General features: G+C 38.9%; 1 protein-coding gene across 4 annotated transcripts in view; it reads right to left on the bottom strand.

Annotated features, from left to right (window-relative positions):
* The window catches only part of WAPL (WAPL cohesin release factor), an 88,010-nt gene that overhangs the window by 4,747 nt on the left and 57,948 nt on the right, over window positions 1–25,315 (bottom strand). For all 4 annotated transcript variants that reach the window (XM_054503870.2, XM_054503871.2, XM_054503869.2 and 1 more), the window contains 8 exons: window positions 19,130–19,241; window positions 18,347–18,444; window positions 16,933–17,009; window positions 13,671–13,846; window positions 13,232–13,347; window positions 11,983–12,147; window positions 6,233–6,440; window positions 3,279–3,367 (listed from right to left, as the gene is read on the bottom strand). In XM_054503870.2, the coding sequence (XP_054359845.1) occupies window positions 3,279–3,367; window positions 6,233–6,440; window positions 11,983–12,147; window positions 13,232–13,347; window positions 13,671–13,846; window positions 16,933–17,009; window positions 18,347–18,444; window positions 19,130–19,241 (1,041 nt within the window). The remainder of the gene's footprint in view (window positions 1–3,278; window positions 3,368–6,232; window positions 6,441–11,982; window positions 12,148–13,231; window positions 13,348–13,670; window positions 13,847–16,932; window positions 17,010–18,346; window positions 18,445–19,129; window positions 19,242–25,315) is intronic.

Here is a 25,315-nt window from a genome sequence, read left to right as displayed (position 1 = left end):
TTTTGGTGTTAATCATAATAATCTCCAAGGCAACAAATAAATCTGGGGCTCTATGAATTCACAACATTGCCCACAACTTAAGAACATTCTCTTTTTAGAGACAAGATAGATCCAGGCAAACACAAATAGGAATTAGCATGGGAAAGATGGCCCAAGATAAATCATATGTGGTAATAACACAATTTCAAGAACGATTATGTAAGAAAGAACATGACTGAAATATGACTAAACCTATAGTGTGTACAAAACAGAGTATCTAAAAATATTTAAATTTAAGTATTATTTTCATTGCATTTTTTTTTTTTGAGACAGAGTCTCACTCTGTTGCCCAGGCTGGAGTGCAGTGGCGCGATCTCCACTCACTGCAAGCTCCGCCTCCCAAGTTCACGCCATTCTGCTGCCTCAGCCTCCCAAGTAGTTGGGACTACAGGTGCCCACCACCACGCCCAGCTAATTTTTTTTTGTATTTTTAGTAGAGACGGGGTTTCACCGTTTCACCGTGTTAGCCAGGATGGTCTTGATCTCCTGACCTTGTGATCTGCCCACCTTGGCCTCCCAAAGTGCTGGGATTACAGGCGAGAGCCACCGCGCCTGGCCTTTTTTCATTGCTATTATTTGAGGCCTGCCTCTTCCTCCTTTCCTGTGTGTGATGGGTTTCTGATTTGCTCCTAAAATCTTGTCACTGGAAATAAGAAAAAGGGATATAAAGATCTTGCAGGGCCTCCAGAGCCACGATGAGAACTTTGGTCTTGATCCTGAAATTGGTGGTACCCAGAGGGGCCACACAGAGTGGGCTGGTGTATTTAGGTTAGTTAAAATGTAAGTATGGAAGAGATGGACAAGATGGATTCAGAAAAACACACAGGACTTAGATACAGAAAGTGAAAAAAAAAAAAGGCAGTACAAAGAATTAGATGACAAAAGTAAGGAAACGTGGGTGGGTAGATGGGCCCAAGTACACGGAGCCAGCATGAGTTCCTGCTCAAATGAAGCCATTCATTTATCATTAACTCTGTTCTTCCAGTCCTCCAGCTTCAAAAAGAGATGGCCCCTGCTTCCTGCTGAAACTAACGCCCCCCTCCTATAGGTCTCCACTCTTTCTTGTTCCCTCAATGTCCTTGCTCCTAGAAAACAATCTGCCTTCCATTTCAAAATCTGGCTTTACAAATGGACTTTACACTTAAAAATAATCCACCTATACCCAACCCCCTATCTGAAAGAGAACACTCACAATGATTCTGCCGTCCCCTTCTTCGACAGTTTTACCCCTCATATTTGTTTTTCCCAAGCCAGCAGACTATCCCCATAGTCACAACCTTCCACTTTCAGGCTGACTCAGCCTGATTGTCTAGACATTTGTATTTCTCCTAAGTGAATCCTGATGATCTAATCCACTCACAGTAATCCCATGTTGCCGGCCAGTGACTGGTTCAGACAAAAGCATTGTGACCCAATGCTAGCCAAGATGTGACCAATGCTACCTGGTGAGGGGTGAGAGTGGCATGGGGTCCCACAGGGGAAATAAACAGTCGTCTTAAAAAATATGTATTTCCAGCCAATGTACCCATGGAAAAAAAAAAAAAAAAAGAACTATAGAGGAAGAGGCCCTATTACTGCTAGGCACTATTTAATTTGATGAGACACCTAGCTGTAAGTCAGCATGGGACCATAAGGGCTAGCAGAGGACAAAATGTGGAGGACAGCAGTTTAAAGAGAGAAATAGGGTGGGCACTGTGGCTCACACCTATAATGCCAACACTTTGAGAGGTCGAGGCAGGAGGATCACTTGAGCCCAGGAGTTCGAGACCGGCCAGGACAACATGGTGAAACCCTGTCTCTACAAAAAAATACAGAAAAATAATAAAGACAGAAATGATCTGAGTCTCTGATGTCCTCAGTGAGGCACTGACATCACTCAAATTAGACTCTGCCATCTTGTTTAAGCCAGATGAGTACAGGTTTCATACTATCCCTTCTTTTACTCCAACCAAAGGCATGTGAACAGATTCATCCATCAAACAAGAGCTTTTTCTTTTCTTCTTTTTTTTGAAACAGTCTCACTCTGAAGCCCAGGCTGAAGTGCAGTGGCACGATCTTGGCTCACTGCAAACTCCGCCTCCAGGATTCAAGCGATTCGATTCTTGCGGCTCAGCCTCCCGAGTAGCTGAGATTAGAGGCGTGCACCACCACGCCTAGCAAATTTTTATAGTTTTAGTAGAGACATGGTTCTGCCATGTTGGCAAGGCTGGTCTCGAACTCCTAACCTCAAGTGATCTGCCCATCTCGGCCTCCCAAAGTGCTGAGATTACAGGCATGAGCCACCACGCCCGGCCACAAGAGCTTTTTCATTAGTATTCTGACCTTTGGGATGTACCTTAAAAAGCTCAACAAGCATTTTAAAGTTTTTAATATTATATACTATTTTGATTTTTAATTTTATTTCATGTATATAATTCCTTTTTCATGAGATTAAAGCACTGACTAGCTTGTTTTCCAGAACTGCTTTTTCTTACATCTTTAACAGCCTAACTCTGATAGGCACATCCTTTCTAACAAAGCCATAAAGATCAACTTTATTTCACTTTTAAAAAAGTGAAAATCAATTTAATTTACTCCACTCCAGGCCTTACTTAGTAAAACCTATATTGGAAAGGATTAGCATGTAAAAAATGCTACACATTCCCTTTCCAATACAGATTGTACTAAAGTTTTTACTTTAAAACTATTTAGGTAATTTAAATAAAACTACTGGAAATGGCCAGGCGCGGTGGCTCACACCTGTAATCCTAGCACTTTGGGAGCCAAGGCGGGCGGATCACGAGGTCAGGAGATTGAGACCATCCTGGCTAACATGATAAAACCCTGTCTCTACCAAAAAATACAAAAAAAAGTTAGCCGGGTGCAGTGGCAGGTGCCTGTAGTCCCAGCTACTCGGGAGACTGAGGCAGGAGAATGGCGGGAACCAGGGAGGCGGAGCTTGCAGTGAGCTGAGATCGCACCACTGCACTCCAGCCTGGGTGACAGAACGAGACTCCGCCTCAAAAAAAAAAAAAAAAAAAAAAACTACTGGAAATGTTAACACATTTTCTTGCCATTTTTCCTTCATAGGAAACAAACAGTTTAAACAACGCTATAATCAGCCAATAGCCTTTGTGGAATAAGTTGGACATTAAGGGGGAAACACTGAAGAAATAAATAAGTGAAACATGTAAAGGTATGAAGTTGTTACATTGGAATCGTTCAAAGATATATAAAACATCACTGAACTATGTACTTACTGGACTTTCCTGGCAGAGACACCCAAGAAGTAGTGCTGTGTAGGAGGCCACAATGCAATCCTCCATGTGTTTGCCGGCATGCTGAAGGGCTGAGAGAGTTGAAGTAAAGAATTGTAACAGTATATTAATTAACACAAACCTCACAAAACCAACCATTCTGTTAGTTATCTTTACTTCAAAACTGCTACAAATCAACAAATGATGCTAGGACAACTGGATATCCACAGATTAACAAAAATTAAATCAAAATGAAATAGGGATCCAAAAGAAGAGCTGAAACCATAAAACTTTTAGTTAAAATTTCTGTGTTGCAAAGGACACAATTAACAAACTGAAAAGATAATCCACAGAATGAGAGAATATATTTGCAAATCATGAACTTGATAAGGGTCAAGTATCCAGAACATATAAAAAACATTCTTACAACTCAACAACAAAAACAACCCAATTAAAACTGGGCAAAGGGCCAGGCGTGGTGGCTCACACCTGTAATTCCTCAGCACTTTGGAAGGCTGAGGTGGAAGGATCACTTGAGCTCAGGAGTTTGAGACCAGCCTGGGCAACATAGTGAGACCTCCTCTCCACTAAAATTCAAAAACCTTAAATGGGTGTGGTGGTGCACGCCTGTAGCTCCCAGCTACTTGCAAGGCTGAGGTGGGAGGATTGCTTGAGCCTGGGAAGTCAAGGCTGCAGTAAGCCCTGATCGTGCCACTGCTCTCCAGCCTGGGTGACAGAGCAAGACTCTGTCTCAAAAACAACAAAAACAACCCAAAAAACTGGGCAGAAGACTTAGAGATTTCTTCAAACAAGATACACAAATGGCCAATGAGCTCATGAAAAGATGGTCAGCATCATTAATCACCAGGGAACTGCAAATCAAACCACAATGAGATATCATGTCACGCCCACTAGGATGACTAAAAATTTTCTTTTACAATACAAGTAACTTGGAACCTTCATACATTGCTGATGGGAATGTAAAATAGTGCAGCCACACTGGAAAACAATTTGGCATTTTCTTAGAATGTTAAAACACACAGTTACATACAATCCAACAATTCCAACTCCTAGGTATAAATCCAAAAAAAAATGAAAATATATGTCTACAAAAAAACTTGTAGATAACTGTTCAAAAAGCTAAAAAGCAGAAACCACTCAAATGTCCATCAGTAAACAAATAAACTATGGTATAACAATATTATGGAATATTATTTGTTTAAGGAATACAGTATTAACAAATACTGTATCACGGATGAACTTTGAAAACATTCTGCTGGCTGAAAGAAGCCAGTCATAAAAAGGCAACATATTGTATGACTCCTTTTTAAATGGAATGTCCAAAACAGGCAAATCCAGACACAGAAAGTAGATTAGTGGTTGCCAGTGCCCAAGGAGGAGGGGAAAATAGGGGTGATGGCTGCTAATGGGTATGGGGTTCCTTTAGTGGTGATAAAAACAATATTTGGAGTTAGTGGTGATTCACAACCTTGTGAATACATGAAAAACTACTGAATTACTCACTTTTAAAGGATGAATTGTACAGTCTGTGAATTCTATCTCAACAAAGCTGTAACTTTTTAAAAGACTGCTAAAAAACCAAAAATGTTATTACACCAAAAAAAAAAGAAAAGCATCAAAACCTAGTAACTGAGAAAAAGGAAAAGAAAAGTATTACAATATTAAAACTAATGGTATCAGATTTGGGGAAGAGTGGGAGTAACAGGAGAAAAGGCTCAGAATGAGATGTTGCTGCGGCTTGCTTCCTACTGATGTGAAGCTGAACATTATGGTCGTCCCTCTGCATCCGAGGGGGGATTGGTTCCAGGATGCCAGCACCCTCCGATACCAAAACTGGAGGAGGCTCAAATCTCTGACAGGAAAGGGTGCAGTATTTGCATATAAGTCACACACATCCTCTGGCATACTGTAAATCATTTCTAGTTTACTTATGATACCTAATAAAATGTAAATGTTATGTAAATAGCTGTTATACTATATTATTTATTAACCTGTATTATTTTTTCTTCCTCAAATATTTTTGATTTGTGGTTGGCTAACTCTGTGGATGTGGAACCCACATGTATGGAGGGCGGACTGAACTTAAATTCATAACCTTAGTGATACGAAGTTACAAATGGCTATTTTGAAGAACTTGTATAAATGACAAAAGTTGTATCACAAATTCTGACAACAGTAGATACTCAATAATGCATGACTGGCGAAGATATTAACTCTAGTATCTTTTTTTTTTTTTTTAATGAGAAAGGGTCTCACTCTGTCACCCAGGGTGGAGTGCAGTGGCACAATCATAGCTCACTGTAACTTTGAATTCCTCAGCTCAAGCAATCCTCCCACCTCAGCCTCCCAAGCACCTAGGACTACAGGCTTGTGCCACCATGCCAAGCTAATTTTTTATATTTTTTGTAGGGATGGGGTCTTGCTAGATTGTTGTCTCAAACTCCTAGCCTCAAGTAATCCTCCTGCTTCAGCCTCCCAAAGTGCTGGGCTCACAGGTGTGAGCCACCAGCCTACAGTATATTTCTTACTGTGTTTACCATCTAGTACTTACACTTTGAGAACTATTACTGTAATCTGACAATAGATCTTCAAGTTTAAAGTGAAGCTGAAAAAACAATCTCAAAAACTGAAAACTGAAAAAATCCTATTATGTCTCCTATATATCTCTTCACAGATGAGTAAAGGAAAGGAGGGCCCTGGAAGGAAGAGTGACTTAACTGGATCTTTCCCGTCACTAGCATGCCTGTCACTGGCATGCACCTTCCTCACTGTGGGAGAACTACCACAAGCACTTAAGTATCAAAGCTTATCTGGATTGAACTAGAGAAGTCCTCAAGCAACAGCCAGATTAACACAATCTGCGAATTAAAATAGTTTGAAGAAAAAAAATCAAACCATTATCTTCAATTTAAATACACCATTCAAAGTAAATATACCTTTATTGAGGTCAAGTTCTTCATCCTCCTCCTCCTTCTTATGTTTCTCTTCTGTACCATCAGTCTTTTCAGTTGACACCCACTGTATTTCTCCACTTGTTTCTTGCCACTCTCCACTCTTATCATGCTGAGTGGTGGGAGCATCTTTGATCAACTCATCTGTTTTACTTTCTGCTAGCTGGGCTGCCCGCTCTCGCTCAAGGAATAGCTGATAAAAATTATTTTTGAAGATCATTAAAAAGAGATCGCCAATCAATATGCATATATGCAAATATAAAGTTATAGTTGCTTTTAAATCTATCACTAACTCTAAGATGGTTATGTGATAAAAAGAGGTGAGTATAAGTAAAAGCTTTTGCTCTACACTCTACTGAAAGCCAAAACAAAAGTATAAATGCTGCTAAGATTCAATGAAGTCATCTAATAATGATGCACGTTGCTTGCAAGAATGAGTCTCAATAATTTCCCTTAATTTGCATAATACAAGAAATTCAAGCAAAAAAATACAAAATTGGAAAATTCTTAAGTCAAAAGGGAATATGCTAAATTCCTTGCCTTCACTTACTTTATTTTCCCTATGCTGGTATAGTACTGACACACAGAAAATACTGACACAATTTGGGAAATGCTCCAAGTTACTAGAAAGAATTGCCTGAAAATCAAATGCCAAGTAGACCCCAAAGATTTGTTGAGTATACAGAAGAGTGGTATATAAACTTCAAAGAGAGATTATATAAAATAATATCTTTCAGAAAATAAAAATTAACCTTTATAGAGAACAGCAATTCTCAAAATTGGTCTAAGAATCTCTATGGATCCTTAAGACCCTATCAGGGAGTAAAGGAGGTCAAAATTACACTCATAATACTACTAAGGGGTCTGCTGACTTGTTTCTTCTTTCACTGAGTGTACAGTGGAGTTTTGGAATCTACATGCCATGTGATTATGTCACTGCTCTAACAGCTAAGGTAATGTCTCCCAGTTTTAATTTCTAATTCAGTAAATATAGATAGATAAAGCACATATAAACAACAAAAGCTCTTTGGATTTCCCAATGATTTTCAAGCCCTGAGATAAAAATGTGTTAGAAGAGAATGATGGACTCCTACTTATGACTCCAGAAAGAACTGAGTTGTTGGGGCTTACGGGTTACTCTGAAGACACAACTCCAAGGATTACTGCTTTTGAAAAGGCCAAAAAAGGAAGCTAAACACAGCAAGGGCTTTGGAAAAATAAAAAGAATGAACCACTACTGTTTCTGGACATACACAAAATGCCATTTAAGGAAATACCAAAAACATCCAGGAACCTGTTAGACTGGCAAAAATCTTGGCAAGAGTATGAAAGAATGGGGACTCTTATAAAAAAAAGTTTTAGGGGGAAGTATAAATTGAGGGCACAGGAAATATGTGTTTGGTGATGAGGGTGGGAGGAGTTAGGCATATCAACTTTAAATACAGTACAATATATTCTGACACAACAATTCCTAAACCAGAAAATTATGCCCACAGACATACTTTGAAAAGTATGGCCTGGCCATGCAGGGTGGCTCATGCCTGTAAATCCTAGCACTTTGGGAGGCTGAGGCAGGCAGATCACTTTAGGTCAGGAGTTTGCGACCAGCCCAGCGAACACAGTGAAACCACCTCTACTAAAAATACAAAAATTAGCCGGGCGTGGTGGCGCATGCTTGTAATCCCAGCTACTTGGGAGGCTGAGGCAGGAGAATCACTGGAACCTGGGAGTCAGGGGTTGCAGTAAGCTGAGATGGTGCCACTGCACTCCAGCCTGGATGACAGAGGAAGACTCTGTCTCCAAAAAAATTTTAAAAAAAGAAAAGTATGGCCTAAGATTTAGATGCTAGGGTATTTATTTCTGTAATTTTTGTAACAAAATAAAACTTAAAAAAACAGAAAACCATCCAAAAGTGTATCAGTAGAGGTTTGGTTAAATAAAGTACTAAGGCAGGGCATGGTGGCTCACGCCTGTGATCCTAGCACTTTAGGAGACAAGGCAGGAGGATCACTTGAGTGCAAGAGTTTGAGACCTCAGCTCTACAAATACGAAACTTAGCCAAACGTGGTGGCATGTGCCTGTAGTTCCAGCTACTTGGGAGGCTGAGGTGAAAGGATCATCACCTGAGCCTGGGAGGTAAAGGCTGTAGTGAGCTGTGACTGGACCATTGTACTTCAGCCTGGGCAAAAGAGTGAGACCCTGTATGTATGTATACATAAATCAAAAAGCTACTAGTTTGCAGTCATTACAAAGAATGTGATGAACCTACGTGTTGACATGAAGTGCTCAGGAAGACACATTAAGCAAAGAGTGGGTACAGACTAAACACTATGTACAGTAAGAGTCCATTTATATAAAACACATTGCACTTTTTTTATTTACTTTTTGGACAGGGTCTCATTCCCACTGCCCAGGCTGGAGTGCAGTGGCAGGATCATGGCTCACTGCAGCCTCGACTTCCTGGGCTCAAGTGATTCTCCCACCTCAGCCTCCCAAATAGCTGGGACTACAGGCACATGCCACCACACCTGGCTAATTTTTTAATTTTTAGTAGAGACATAATTTTGCCATGTTGCCCAGGCCAGGCTCAAACTCCTGGGCTCAAGCAATCTGCCTGCCTCAGCTTCCCCAAGTGTTGGGATTACAGATTACAGGCATGAGCCACCATGTCTGGCCTGCACATTTATTTTGATATATGCATAAACACTAATTTCTCAGGACAAACACAAAACTATTACAAATGGTAATGTTTTAGGAAATAGATTTGTGGAGTTTAAACCTTTCTGGATCTGACTTTTTTCTTCCCCCACTATGTATGTGCATATGTTTGGTTTTTAAAAAATAAACAGATCCATAAATAGGTAAGAAAAGAACAGCTAGAAAGAGGAAAGTTCATGTCAGTAATCAGAACTACCTGTAAGATTCCATTTATACAACATTATCAAAAAGATACGTAATTTGAAAATTACTGGATTCACGCCAACGTTATCAGTAGCATAAAGGATATAAATCTGAACATGGATTTTTCCACTCTATCTTTGAATAACAGAATTAAGAGCCATTTCTTGACACTTTAAGATAACTGATGTGAGTACAAGGCAGCACAATTTTCTAAAATGAGTAACAGAACCCATCACCCAAAAGGTATTACAATCGAAAAACAAAAACTTTAAACTGATTTAAAAATGACAAACCATAAACCATAGCAGATAAATGAAAGCCAGAGAAGATATAGGATGATACCCTGAAGGACAAGAGGCTTCTATAACACTAAGTGCAAAAGAGGAATACTGGAAGTGATATTCCCAGGTCAATTAAACACAGTAGGAAAATTTGAGACTATCCCTGAAACAACTCACAAACAGGGATCTCCGAGGGTGTGGGGGAGGCTTCTGCAAATGAACCCCTGTTATGTGAATAATGCAGATCTATCATCTGTGCCTTCAAACACAACTCCTGAGGCGACTGACAGTAAGTTTCTATTCATTTCTAGGTTCCATTTGAAGAAAAGTCAATTTTTAAAAGAAAGAGACTAGAATGATAGAAAAAAATAAAACAAGAGATGGAAAAAGATAGAAAACAGGTTGGTGGTAGCTAGGAGACAGGGAGGGCAGGTAGGCTGTACAGTGAGCAGCACAAGGGAATTCTTTTATGGTGACGGTTCTATACCTCAATGTAGTGGTGAGTACATGAATCTATACATGTAATAAAACTGAACAGAGGTACATATGTTACACACAAACATAAATGAATGCAGATGAAAATGGTGAAACTGAGTAAGGTCTAAAGTGCAGTTAACAGTAATGTACTAATCTCAATTTCTTGGTTTTGCTATAGTACTACAGTTATATAAGATGTCACCATTTGAGGAAGTTAGGTAAAGGGTAAATGGGAGGGATTCTTTGTACTATTTTTGTAACTTCCTGTGAGTCTATAACTATTTTGAAATAAAGTTTAAAAACAAGTCTACTGAACAGAAAAAAAGAATACTTTTTTTAAACGTTTTTGAGACAGGGTCTCACTCTGTTGCCCAGGCTGGAGCACAGTACTGTAATCATGGCTCACGACAACTTCAAACTCCTGGGTGCAAGCAATCCTCTCACTTCAGCCTCCCGAGTAGCTGGTACTATGAGCATGCACCACCACACTCGATCAACTGTCTTAATTTTTGTACAGACAGGATCTCACTATGTTGCCCATGCTGGTCTCAAACTCCTGAGCTCAAACAATCCACCCACCTTGGCCTCCCAAAGTGCTGGGATTATAGGTGTGAGCTACCTTGCCTGGCTAAGAAATGCTTCATTTAGCAGAAAAATAAACGTTGTCAATGGGATCAAAGCGGTAGGTGCCAAATATTTTTAAATGTTTTTTGCATTAAATGAAATCTCTAAATGGTATCTGGAGACTAAAAGCAGTCTATTATCAATTATTGTTAGTAAATTACTACTACCATTTACTATTACTGTTACTGATAAGTAATGATAATCTATCACTAGTTTCCCATTTAATTTTGTATTTTAAATAAACTAAAACGTCAAGGCTAGTCAAGACCAAGTATTCTGAGTCTAAGAAGAAAAGCCTAGGTATTAACTACCTCTTATCTATAGTCAACATTAAATCACACATAATACAGAAGAACAAAAGAGGATAATGAAAAATGACTTTAAATGGCTCAAAGAAACATTCTCATTCACAATTTCCCATGCTCGGCTACTTTGTCACTTTCCAGACTGGGTAAGGGAACAGGTGACAAAGGACTTCCAGTTTTCTGTGGTCCATAAGGTCAAAGTTCTGGACACAGATCAGACAAGTAAATAAATACTAGAGGACACGAAGTGGATGGGATAGGCCTGGATTCTTGACTTTTTTTTTTTTTTTTTTTTTTTAAACAGAGATGGGAGCTCACTATGTTGCCCAGGCTGATCTTGAACTCCTGGGCTCAAGTGATCCTCCCCACCTCAGTCTCCCAAAGTGCTGGGATTACAGGCGTGAGCCACTGTACCCAATTTCATTAATAAAACAAATGTGCCTTTGTCTCTGCTTTTTGGTAACAATGCTTAAGGAGTGATTGTAACAGTTGAAAAAAAATCAGCAAAATAAAGTAAGAATGCATTCTAAGCAGTGTACCTCTTACTGATCTACAGAGAAATTAGACCACCTTTTTTTTTTTTTTTTGAGACAGAGTCTTGCTCTGTTGTCCAGGCTGGAGTGCACTGACATGCCACCTCGGCTCACCGCAACTTCCACCTCCTCAGTTCAAGCGATTCCCCTGCCTCTCAGCCTCCTGAGTAGCTGGGATTACAGGTGCATGCCACCATGCCTGGCTAATTTTTGTATTTTTAGTAGAGATGAGGTTTCACCATATTGGTCAGGCTGGTCTTGAACTCCTGACCTCAAGTGTTCCACCTGCCTCAGCCTCCCAAAGTGCTAGGATTATAGGCGTGAGCCACCGCGCCCAGCCTATACCACATTTTTAATTGGTTACAAATTCTGGTTTAAAATAAGCTTTCACCCTAGACGCTGTGAATATTTAAAAATTGGTCAGGTGTAAAACAGTCCCTTTCTACCCCAGCAGAGACATGCTTCAGGAGTTCTAACTAAAAAGGCCGGGGGAGGGGCAGAGAGGGCCAGCAGTGGATGGGCAAGAAAAGGAGGTAAAAGGTGCAATTGATAAAAGAAATTGGACAAATCCAACAAACTGCAGTTATGAGTTTGTTTTTAAAGTGGTTGCTTACCTGCACTAAAGCCTGGACAGCATGAACTTGTCCAGCTATCCTTAAACTATCATCCCCTTCTCCACTACAGATGGAAGAATCAAAAGAACACGATGTTTCCATGTTGACAAGACAGTGCCGATTCCGAGCACTATACTCCACTAGATTTATCAGCAGACCTAAGCCCTTCAAAAATTTTAAAAGACATATATTATCAGAGATGAGTACTTAAAACAAATGAACACAATATACACAATTTTTATTGGCAACTAAAAAGCTGAATATCAGTGCTCTACCCTACAAAATGGCTAAAAACCAGTAAGTATGAAAGGCCAAAAAGAAAAAAAGAAAAAAAAAAGCAGGAAAAAAAAAAAAGAAAAAAGGCCAGGCACAGGGCTCATGCCTGTGATCCCAGCACTTTGGGAGGCCAAGGTGGGTGGATCACTTGAGGCCAGGAGCTCGAGACCAACCTGACAAACATGGGGAAACCCCATCTCTACTAAAAATACAAAAACAAGCCAGGTGTGTTGTCAGATGCCTGTAATCCCACCTAATTGGGAAGCTGAGGCAGAAGAATCGCTTGAACCCAGGAGACGGAGGTTGCAGTGAGCCGAGACTGTGCCACTGCACTCCAGCCTGGGCAAGAGAGTGAGTGAGACTCCATCTCAAAAACAAACAAAAAAAGAACAAAAAACAAAACAAAACAAAAAGCCACCGACTTTCCCAAAGAATCATTCCTTTTATTTTTAATTGCCAATTTTAGTGTTTGTACTTTTTATTTTTACATAGGGTCTTTCATGGCTTTCTTTTGCACAATAAGAAGTACATTCAGCCAGACGCAATGGCTCATACCTGTAATCCCACCACTTTGGGAGGCTGAGGCGGGCAGATCACTTGAGGCCAGGAGTTTGAGACCAGCCTGGCCAACATGGCAAAACCCCGTCTCTACTAAAAATACAAAAATTAGCCAGGCGTGGTGGCACACGCCTACAGTCCCAGCACTTGGAAGGCTGAGGCAGGAGAACTGCTTGAACCAGGGAGGCGGAGGTTGCAGTGAGCCAAGATGTTGCCACTGTAGACTCCATCTCCAAAAAAAAAACAAACAAACAAACAAATGAACAAACAAAAAAAAACAGTAAGTTCATAAGGAAATTCATGAAAAAAACCCACAATATATTAAAGGGTTGGTTCTTAAACCCAAACTAAGGTTAACATTTGGCACACCTTATTAGATATGATACTCATTTCTGAAAAAGTCATTTCCACTTACCAGCACTCGAATATCAAATCTCTGCTCCTGAGGTAGGTACTTTGGAACCTGAAGCACACAGTTCAGCGCTGTGCCTATGAGACCGTCCTGCTCTCCTGTTTTGGTGCTGCCCCACTCTGAAATAAGAAATGGATACAGGAAAATGGTTACTGATTCTTCCTTAGAACACTAATAATGGAGATTTATTAACATGGATATTAACTTAGAATTGTACAGTCATTCCTCTATTGAAACATACTATTGATACTTCCGGGTCAAGCTAGTAAGCTTCTAAAAATATCAACTCTTAAAAGCAATTTAAACCTACACATGAGTAAGTCAAGTACATTATGACAACTAAAAAAATCACTACCCCAAGAAAAGGAGAAACAAAGAAAAATAACTTGTTTTCACATGCAATATACATCTTTCAATGAGAAAAAAATGGAAAAAATCTTACCATTATCATTAGTCAAATTAAGCAACACCCCAATGATGGCCCTCATGCAGTCCTCCACTGCTTTGCCTACATGGTTAGTTACATTCTGGTGAGGCAGAGGCTTACTGCCAACTAAGCATATGCTGTCCTCAGCGCGGTTGTACTGCTGAATCAGTTCTTCACAATGCTGTAATGCTCTTAAAAGGAAATAAAATATAGACTATTATAGTAAATAATAATAGGTACACAGCAAATTTCTATTTACTTGAACCTAAAGGCTATCGGATGAAATTTCACTTTATTTTGGAAAAACCTGATACCTTAAAAAACTTATTCAAGGAATGTTAAAATTAAAAACTCATGGCAGAAGTTTATATCTGTACTATTTATATTTACCACTAGTAATCTCTTTATTTCCAAATTGTCTCACATGTTACCGATCTCTCCAATATAAGAGACAGACCACAACCTTTCTCAAACAGGGCAAATGGTTAACAGCTAATGTTGGACACTTCTGAGGTAGTAAATGTTATTACTACATAACAAATGTTAATGTAAAGACAAGTATTAAATATTTCATACGCATTAGAGCAAATCATTATTTTTATTATCTTCACTACCAACGTGACAGTACAAATCATTATTTTTTAATTTAAGTTCATTCAAATTGACATGTCTCCTTGACAGTTTTCCAAGGGGATGAGCTACATCTAAGGATTCTCAAGATACTACCCAAAATAACAAGGAAATATAATCCCTAAATGGGTCTAGTATTTCTAAAGACACTATTTAAATCACCAAGTCCACGACTTTTAAGTTTAATACAAATCAAGCTCGCTCTGTCAGTTGATTCTTCACGCATTATATCACACAAAATTCTTAAACCATATCTAATCTATGCCTAGTTATCTTTTAAAACATACTGAGGAAATTCTGTAAAAGTTCTTAATATTTTACAACCCTTTGGTCAGGAAGGTGTTCCTCATGTCTAACCTAAAATAATTTGTTCTTCTGGTATTGAATGCTGGTCAGGATTACCATACTGTCACTGGTAACTCAACTGTTTTTAGACTGGGCTAAACTGCGGCTTTGAAGATAAAAGGAGGTTCAACATATGTTATTTAATCTTTCTGTATGCTATCTCCGAATTGATCATGGTTTCCGCTGAAAAGCTTAAAAACCTAGAGATAAGTGCTCTTTTACAAACACTCAGTTCTGACCTCTACTGCCACTTCCAAGACATTTGGCCTGAATTTCCTAATCACAACAAAAGAGCATCTGTCATATCAAATACTTCCTCTTACAAGGTAGTTGTCAGAGGTTATGAAGTATACAAAAGAGATATTTTAAAATCAGAAACAACATAAACAATTTTTCTTAATTTAAAAAAGAAAATGAAATCAGAAACATTTAACTTCAATAATCTTTGGTAAGGAAGGGTAAAAACATGGTAGCAAACAACCAGAATGCATGCGGTAAGAGCACTAAATATAGGCAACGCACAGTGGCTCATGCCTGTAATCCCAACATTTTGGGAGGTCAAGGCAGGAGAATCACTTAAGCCCACGAGTTTGAGACCAGCCAGGACAACATAGCAAGACCCTGTATCTATTTTTAAAAAAAAAAAAAAAGAGAGAGAGTGCTAAATATATATAAAATAGGCCAGGCACGGTGGCTCACGTCTGTAATCTCAACACTTTGGGAGGCCAAGGCGGGTGGATCACCTGAGGTCAGGAGTTCAAGACCAGCCTGGTCAACATGGTGAAACCCCGTCTCTGCTAAAAATATAAAAATTAGCCGAGCGTGGTGGCGCACACCTGTTGTCCCAGCTATTCGGAAGGCTGAGGCAGGAGAATCATGTGAATCCAGAAGGCAGAGGCTGCAGTGAGCTGAGATCATGCCACTGTACTCCAGCCTGGGCTCAGAAAAAAAAATAAAATAAAATAAAGAAAAATAAAATATACAAATGCAAGACACAAAATGTACAAATCCAAGATTAAAAAAAGGAGATTTTAAAAACCTACAGATTAAGAAAATCTATTGAGACTAGAAATTTGAGACTACTGAAAATTAGAATATTGACTAAACATAAAATATCGAGCAACTAATAATGTGTGGCATGAAAATGGCACTGGGGTTATATTTTTTAAAAGAGTCCTTTTCTTCTAGGCATTATGTACTTAAGTATTTATGGATGAAATAATATCTGGATCTGTTTCAAATAATACAGGAGAGGGAATGGATGAGGTTACAGATGGAAACCAGACTGGCCATGATAATGTGTACATTACAGTTTATTACACTATTTATATTTGAATTCCTCCAAAATAAGAGGTTAAAAAAACAGATAAACTAGAGTAAGACTGCAATGGGCCTTTGATAAGGCTGACTTCAATAAGAAAGTTGTACATATATCCAAAGACAATAAGGAATCAGAGATTTGAGAAATTAAAATTATTTTTTCAAAGCAGCAATTTGGAGAAAGTTAACTCCATGTGGTATTGTTCTGGATAGGCTAAAGGCCAGAGAACTAGGGCAGATATCAAGAACTAGGACAGAGATATCAAGAAGAGGTTGCTGTAATAAGATGGAACCAGGACTGGAGACATACTTGGGAATTTTACCTGCACGGAGGTGACAGCATTAGCCTAATTGTGATGAAATGTGGGAAGAAATAAATGTGGAATGGAAGAAGCTACATACAGATATAGAAAAACAAGTCTAAATAAAGTGCAGAAGAAGAGGGCTAGAAAAGTCCATTTAAAACAAGAATGAGGAAAAATGCTTAGTATTTACTATATGCCAAGTACTGTTCTAGGCTTTGCATATTAACTAATTTAACTCATTAATATGTATCACAAATAAGATACAAAAGATACTTTAAAAATCATTTCAATTTTAAAAATTTTATACGTATTTTTAATATAAACATATTTTTAAATATCTACTATGTATATATTTCTTATAAACATACAAATTAACTCATTTTATTGTAATAAAAATCCTAGGTGGGTTAGCCACTATTATTATCCCCCTTGTAAAGAGCTTGATTTGTACATTACAAAAGTTATACAGCTGAAATTATCAAGCTGGAATCCACACCGTCATTTTGTGTCCAAAATCTGTACTCTTAAAACTTTTGTTACACAATGTGAACTGATTCATAGAACTTAACAGAGCATTTCATGGAGGAAGCTAACCCAAATTTCTTTCATTTATGGTCAATCCAAATGTTTAAAATAAGTAACAATGTTAGCTGTTAACTAATAAACAAAAAACTTACTTAGCTGATGAAACAATAAGTTGGGAATCTTTATATGCTATCAAGTAGCTTTGATTTTCAGGATTATGCACAGTTACCTAAAAGGGAAGAATATGAAATAATTGTGGCAATCCAAAACTTTCATTCATTCATATAACACCACATTCTGCCTGGTGCGTAAAAGATACAAAGATGAGGAAGAAACAGCCCTTGTTACCTAAGGGAATAATTTCAAAACCTACAGGTTCCAGATGTAAAATAAGAAAGCTAATGCTTTATGAAAAAATTAAGACATCACTGTTATAATTATTCATTCATAATTAACATATTCTACACTACATATTCACTGTAACGAATTGCCAAACACACTGAATGTCAGAATAGAGCAGTCCTCAACTTACAAATAACATAAAGTTCATAAGCAGATTCATTTAGAACACATTTTTACAAAGAAATATCTGTTATCTACTGTGCCCAAAGCACTCTAGAAGACACATGGAACATTACAATTTAATCTATGCCAGGAGCTTTTAATTTATACTACACTATTTTTAAAATAACCTGGTGAACAAACCTATGCATCCTGAAATTAGCTGGCAGTATAAATTCTAATCTACACGGAACTGGGTTAAGTCTTTCGTAAGAGTCAAAGAACAAAATATACTTGCTGCAGTTCAACAGTATCATTCTCCAAAGCCAAATATTATGACAGGCCATGCCTATAAACAATCTGACTCAAATAAAAGTCAAATAAACAAAATGCTAATAACAATTTAAAAATAAAACCTGATTGCATTTCACTATTGTTATCTACCAACAATGTAGTCAGGTAGAAATTCACATTAAGGAAAAAACAATAAAGATTGGAGGGGCCCAGCAAGGTGTAATGCCTGTAATCCCAACACTTTGGGAGGCTGAAGCCGGCAGACCACTCGAAACTAGGAGTTTGAGACCAGCCTCGCCAACATGGGGAAACCCCGACTCTACTAAAAATACAAAAATCAGTAGGGCATGATGGCACATGCCTATAATCCCAGCTACTCAAGAGGCTGAGGCATGAAATTGCTTGAACCGGGGAAGCAGAGGTTGCAGCGAGCTAAGATCATGTCACTGCACTCTAGCCTGGGTGACAGAGTGAGACTCTGGCTCAAAAAATAACAATAAAAATAATAAAATCTTTTAAAAAGATTGGCATATATAAACAAACAAGCCTAACATTTCATTTGCAGCAATAATACAGGTACTCTTAAAATATAAAACTACTCATTTAGCTTGTTTATTAACAACTGGTTGCTCAAAAAATGTACTGCTATTTCTATCTGGATTAACAGAAGTGAACCTCCAGGGGTATATAAAATATTTGGCAGTCTCTCTCTTACACACACAATCACAATTAAGACTGAATAATTTTTGCCAAATAGTCATCCATACTTACACTTTCTAAAACTCGTAAACATCTCTCTGCTCCCCATAGTGAGGCTACCAGTTTCTCTTCATCCTCATCTCTACTTAAATGATCCACACATTCTTTTACTAGGTGAAAAGAAACAAACATAAGTTAGTATTTATCATCAATACTTACCAATAGAATACTTTTAGCTAACATTAGAAGCCATCTGCACACATGCTATGAACATGCTGGAACCTCTCTGAACATTTTTTATTCTAGGTTTCATACTGTGAGATTTTGAAATGCATACTCTGTAATTATTTTGTTTCCATAATCCCCCAATATCAAAATGTTAATGGCCTCTTCTTTTTTTTTTTTTTTTTTTTGAGACGGAGTTTTGCTCTTGTTGCCCAGGCTGGAGTGCAATGGCACAATCTGGGCTCACTGCAACCTCCACCTCCCACATTCAAGCAATTCTCCTGCCTCAGCCTCCCAAGCAGCTGGGATTACAAGCATGCACCACCACGCCTGGCTAGTTTTGTATTTTTAGTAGAGACGGGGTTTCTCCATGTTGGTCAGGCTGGTCTCCAACTCCCGACCTCAGGTGATCCACCCACCTTGGCCTCCCAAAGTGCTGGGATTACAGGCGTGAGCCACCGCGCCCGGCCGGCTTCTTCTTTAAATGTTAGAAATTTGCAGGATGCAACTAAAAAATAATAATAATAGACATTTCCAAACTGATACAATTATTTTTTGAAGTGTGTCAACGGAGTATTTTCTTCAGGCTTTGAATAATATATAAAAACATTCTAAATGTAAATATCATACCTTTATCTACAATATGATCCAGACCACCCAAAAGCCGGAGTTCTTCTTTAAACCAGTCTCCTGCTCGTTTAGAAGTAAGGGATAATAATGTCTCCATAGCTAAATGCCCAGTCTAAAAACCAGAAGCATCATTAATGAATATTAACTTTTAGCAATAACTCTAGAAATTGTTTCTTTACAAAAATTTACTGCATGCTACATGTAGTTTTTAACACTACTTTTATACATAAAATTGAACTAATTTTCAATTTTATCAGAATAGTCTACATTGAACAAAGTTTTTTAACCAGCTTTTCATAGAGAAAATGTGCTATTAGTCAATCATTTGTCAGTTTAATATTATACATATATAGAGGTACTCTTATTTCTACAGTATACAGGTCAAGTGTGGAACTGCTAAGTCAAAGGGTACATGTATTTTTTTAACTGTAAATCAATATTGGATTAATTTACCACAATGGATTTAACAAGTAACACTCTCAGGAGCAAAGTGTGGGAGTGCCAGTTGCCCTGAATCTTCAAAAGTACAAGTTGTCACTTAACATTTTTGTCTGAGGGTACAAAATGGTAACATACTGCTTTTGTTTGTATTTTTACAATGACAGTAACCTTGAACAGTTTTTCACACATTAATTATGTTTCTACTATGAGACTCCTGTACATTATTCTTTCCATATTTTCCTGCAAGACTGATTGTCTTTTCTTATTATTTGGTGTATTTTGTCTATTCTGCATACAAATCCTTTGTTCACTTCAGTGTTGCAGACTGACTAGTTTTAAAGGGCATACTGCGGGCTTAGCAGCTCAGATATTCATCATGTGGCCATGATGACAAAACTGTATACAAACAATGCTTTAGGACCACCACCAGAAGAGTACAAAAGCTAAGAGCCACACTCACAACCGGAGTAAAGTTTTTATTGCCCTTTATTTCACTTTGGCTGTTGTTTTTCTTTTTAAAGCAGAGAGCCACTTCCCAACAAAGAGCAATTTGGTTCCTGCTGTAATAAAGAACTTCAGCATAACAGAAGAAATGCTTTAACTAGCAAAGACTGACAAGATCTGGTTTTTCTCCCCTTCAAAAGATGAGAGTTTACATTAAGTCCTTCATGTCTATTTGAAAAATGCACATAAATTAGATATTTAGAAATACAAATAACATATATTACCAGTGAAAACCTTAGGATTGCACATTTAGAAGAGATCTAGAAGATTTTAATCTACTTCTTTTAAAAAAGTTGTTCTTGGCCAGGTGCGGTGGCTCACACCTGTAATCCCAGCACTTTGGGAGGCAGAGGCGGACTGATCACCTGAGGTCAGGAGATCAAGACCAGCCTGGCCAACATGGTAAAACTCCATCTCTACTAAAGATACAAAAATCAGCTGGGCGTGGTGGTGGGTGCCTGTAATTCCAGCTACTCGGGAGGCTGAGGCAGGAGGAATTGCTTGAACCCGGGAGGTGGAGGTTGCAGCGAGCCAAGATTTGTGCCACTGCACTCCAACCTGGGCTAGAGAGTGAGATCCCGTCTCAAAAAAAAAAAAAAAAGAGTTGTTCTCCAAGGTGACAAATATAGAACTAGAATCCAATACCACAAAAACAAATTCAATTGTGCCCGTTTTTCATTCCGTCCCTTAAAGAGTAATTTAGATTGGTTCGTGTGTGTTAATTCATGAGTCATACAGGCAAAGCTGAAGCCTAATGAGGCATTCTTTGTTTAGAAGAAAGGTGATGGTAATTTGATATTAATAATAAAAACTCGAGCCTTTTTAGGAAGTTTTGTTTTTGTTTCTATTGGCATAAAAAGGATTCTTTGATATTTTAGGCTATATTCAGTATACTATAAGCTAGCATTTAAAAACAGCCTACTAATCAAGCATTTTATTTGAAAACTGGAATAGTACTCAGAATTAAAGCACAGCCGGCCAGGCGCGATGGCTCACGCCTGTAATCCCAGCACTTTGGGAGGCCGAGGTGGGTGGATCACGAGGTCAGGAGTTCGAGACCAGCCTGACCAACATGGTGAAACCCCATCTCTACTAAAAACACAAAAATTAGCCGGGTGTGTTGGCGGGCGCCTGTAATCCCAAGCTACTCAGGAGGCTGAGACAGGAGAATCCCTTGAACCCGGGAGGCAGAGGTTGCAGTGAGCTGAGATCGTGCCATTGCACTCCAGCCTGGGCCATAGAGCAAGACTCCGTCTCAAAAAAAAAGAATTAAAGCACAGCCAAATCACTAATCAGAAAATAAGAGGAACAGGCTGCAAGGTGGCTCACATCTGTAATCCTAGCACTTTGGGAGGCTGAGACACAAGGATCACTTGAACCCAGGAAGCGGAGGTTGCAGTGAGCTGAGATCGTGCTGCTGCACTCCAGCCAGGTTGACAGAGCCAGAGAGTTTCAAGGCAGTGGGGGGGACCCCCAAGGCAGGTCCTTCAGGAGGTATTCCAAGACAAGACATTGTTATCAAGGGAGATGACACCTCCATGCCTGTTTTACTGCCCCTAAAACCTTCCAATGGGACAAGATGTGGAGGTGGAAGACAGTCATATTGATAATGTTGACCCTGTGTGGACCTTGGTTAACGTGTGTGTGTCGCCTTCATTTTTAACAGAAAAAGTTTTAAAAGTTAAAGAATAATAATTTTAAAAGCAGAAAAAAGCTCACAGAATATTTGTGTAGAGCTATACAATTTGTGTTTTAAGCTAAGTGTTACTAAAAAAGAGTCAACAGTTAAACTTGGGGAGCCAGAGTGTATGGTGTTTATCAAGTCTACAGTAGTGTGCAATCATGTCCTAGGCCTTCACATACACTCATCACTCACTCACTGACTTACACAGAGCAACTTCCAGTCCTGCAAGCTCTACTCATGGTAAGTGTCCATATAGGTGTATCTTTTTAAATCTTTTATACCATATTTTTACTGTACCTTTTTTATGTTTAGATGCACTAATTTTACCACCATTGTGTTCCAACTGCCTTCAGTGTTCAATACAGTAATATGCTATACAGGTTTGCACCCTAAAAGCAACAGGCTGTACCACATAGTCTAGATGTGTGGTAGGTTATAACTTCTAGGTCTGTGTAAGTACACTCTGATGTTCACACAGCAACAAAATCACCTAACGATGCATTTTTAGAGCACATCTGTCATGAAGCAAAGCATGACTATATTACTATTTTAAATTATCTTTTCATGGCACATCAGCAATACCAATATATTCAAGAAATTAAGCAACTAGTAACAAAACTAACGTGTAAAGGATATTCATTGTACAAAACAACACAGTAAATCTACTGTACAATTTAAAACAAAAATATTCAAGAATAGCTAACATTAGTGGGGAAAAAGAGGAATCCTAAAATTGACAACTGTGCTCTGGCTTAATCATATGAGTAAACTATTTAATAAAGTGTAGGAAAGTTTTTATTCTGGTATTTATCATCCTAATAAATTCAACAAAACATAAGACAAATTCAATTATCAAGTTTATCATGTTATTTAACAGCATACCTGAAATGAATCTAAATGTTGAATATAGAAGACCAAAAAATAAAGTCATATTCATCCAACTATGCAGGCAAATAAAAATTATAGGCTCAAATTTATTCTTTTATAGCATGAAAAAATCAGCAGACATTGTAAAAATATAGAAGTAAATAAAAATTACAAATGTTTTAGACAGGCGCAGTGGCTCATGTCTGTAATCCCAGAAAGGCCGAGGAGGGCAGATCACCTGAGTTCAGGAGTTTGAGACCAGCTTGGCCAACATAGCAAAACCCCGTCTCTACTAAAAATACAAGAAAATTAGCTGGGCGTGACGGCACACGCCTGTAATCCCAGCTATTCAAGAGGCTGACGCACGAGAATCACTTGAACCTGGGAGGTAGAGGCTGCAGTGAGCCGAGATCACACCACTGCACTCCAGCCTGGGTGACAGGGGCAAGACTTCGTCTCAAAAAAAACAAACAAACAAAAAAAAGTTTTACATGTAGTATACAGACGATATGATGACATGGAGGATCACTGATTTGCCATCTGGGCACAATACCTCTCTCCACAATCTTATAAAGTGAAAAGTACTGAATACATGTCAGTTTTGTATCTTACCATTTAAAGTTAAATTGCTCTCCCATCCTCCACCGTAACCAGAATCTATTACCACCTCTACCTTAATTAAAATAGAGAACAGAGCAAGAGCCTAAGTCACATCTGGCTAGCACAAAGCATCCTATAAATTTCTGTGGCACATGCTGCAGTCTTCAGTTAAGTAGGTGTGGAGACACTGGCTTTTGTTTTTTTTTCTTTTTTTTGTTTGTTTTTTTTTTTTGGAGACGTAGTCTTGCTCTGTTGCCCAGGATGGAGTGCAGTGGCACCAGTATCGGCTCACTGAAACCTCCACCTCGCCTCCTAGGTTCCAGGTTCAGGCGATTCTTGTGTCTCAGACTCCCAAGTAGCTGGGAATACAGGCACCCACCACCACGCACAGCTAATTTTTGTATTTTTAGTGGAGATGGGGTTTCACCATATTGGCCAGACTGGTCTCAAACTCCTGGTCTCAGGTGATCCACCCACCTTGGACTCCCAAAGTGCTGGGATTACAGGCGCAAGCCACACTGCCCAGCCTGGCTTCTGATTAATTAACATCTGTTCTGGGAAAGCCTCTAAAATTTCCAGTTTACCCATTGATCCTTGTGTAAAATCAGGTACTTACTGTATATCCTGCCCTTACATCAAACAACCTTGATGTACTTCAATAGCCCTACACATCCATTCTGAATTATGCTTTCCATATAGCATAAAAACCCCGGATGTGGGGTGTAATGGCACGGGGATCCCGAGACACAGATACAGCTTTTGTTCGTAAATCCCTATTAAATGTTTCTTTCTAAAAAACTGGATTTATCAGACTCTTTGGCCTCTCAGCTTCCTTGGACTTTCGGGGTACGTTTGCATGGACTTGTCCACTGTGAACCAGTAGACAATAATAAATGTTTATATAGTTTTGATATTGGAAATGTCTGAAAACCAGGTTATTATAAACACTTATTTTTTCTTTTTTTTCAAAACCACAGGCCAATTATCTTCTACTGACCTAGAAGTGGATGGAATCACCAATATGTGAATGGAACATATTGATTCTACAGGTAAAAAGCAAAAATGGAATAGCCATCTCACACATGGGGCATTGTGATGAGCATTAACAGCAGCTACTGGCCATGACTGTACTACAAGGAACACCACCACAGGGGAGGCGAGGTGCCTAGGAATCTTCCTTGTGGTGTCTTCAGGGTTCTTCAAGTCCCATGAAGCAGTTAGACACCCTGAGGTACTCTGGGATAAACAGATGCTTGCTCACTGTAAAGGCAGTTGTGGCAGGGGTGGTGGCTCACGCCTGTAATCCCAACACTTTGAGAGGCTGAAGGAAGATCGCTTGAGCCCAGGAGTTCAAAACCAGCCTGGGCGACATGGCAAAAACCCCATCTCTACTAAAAATACAAAAGTTAGCCAGATATGGTGGCATACACCTGTAGTCCCAGCTACTCGGGGGACTGAGGTGGGAGGATCACTTGAGCCCAGGGGTTTGAGGCTGCAGTGAGCTATGACTGCACCACTGCACTCCAGCCTGGGCAACAGAGCAAGACCCTATCTCAAAAAACAATAATTATTACTATTATAATAAAATAAAAATTAAAAAAGAAAATGGCAGATGTAAATCCTCTGAAATGTTTATTCCTGAAATCCATTGAGAATAAGAATTCAAATTCCTAATAGCCTAAATGTAGTTTCTACCCTTTATTTTTTTTTTTTTTTAAGACGATCTCACTCTGTCACCCAGGCTGGAGTGCAGGGGCACAACCTCGGCTCACTGTACCCTCAAACTCCCCGGGCTCAGGATATTTCTCCGACCTAAGCCTCCTGACTAGCTGGGACTACAGGTGCACACCACCATATCTGGCTAATTTTTTTGTATTTTCTGCAGAGCTGGGGTTTCACCATGTCACCCAAGCCGGACCCAAACTCCCAGGTTCAAGCAATCCACCTGACTCGGCCTCTCAAAATGCTGGTATTATAGGCATGAGCCACTGTGCCCAGCCCCTTTTTTTCTTAAAAAATAAAGAGAAAAGGATTAGGCAAAATGCAACAGAAAATGTGCAACTATTTACTGGGCAAAAAGCCTAAATACA

This window comes from Pongo pygmaeus, chromosome 8, assembly GCF_028885625.2.
Source record: "Pongo pygmaeus isolate AG05252 chromosome 8, NHGRI_mPonPyg2-v2.0_pri, whole genome shotgun sequence".
Classification (NCBI taxonomy): Eukaryota; Metazoa; Chordata; class Mammalia; order Primates; family Hominidae; genus Pongo; species Pongo pygmaeus.
This window is presented reverse-complemented; position numbering and strand designations above follow the sequence as displayed.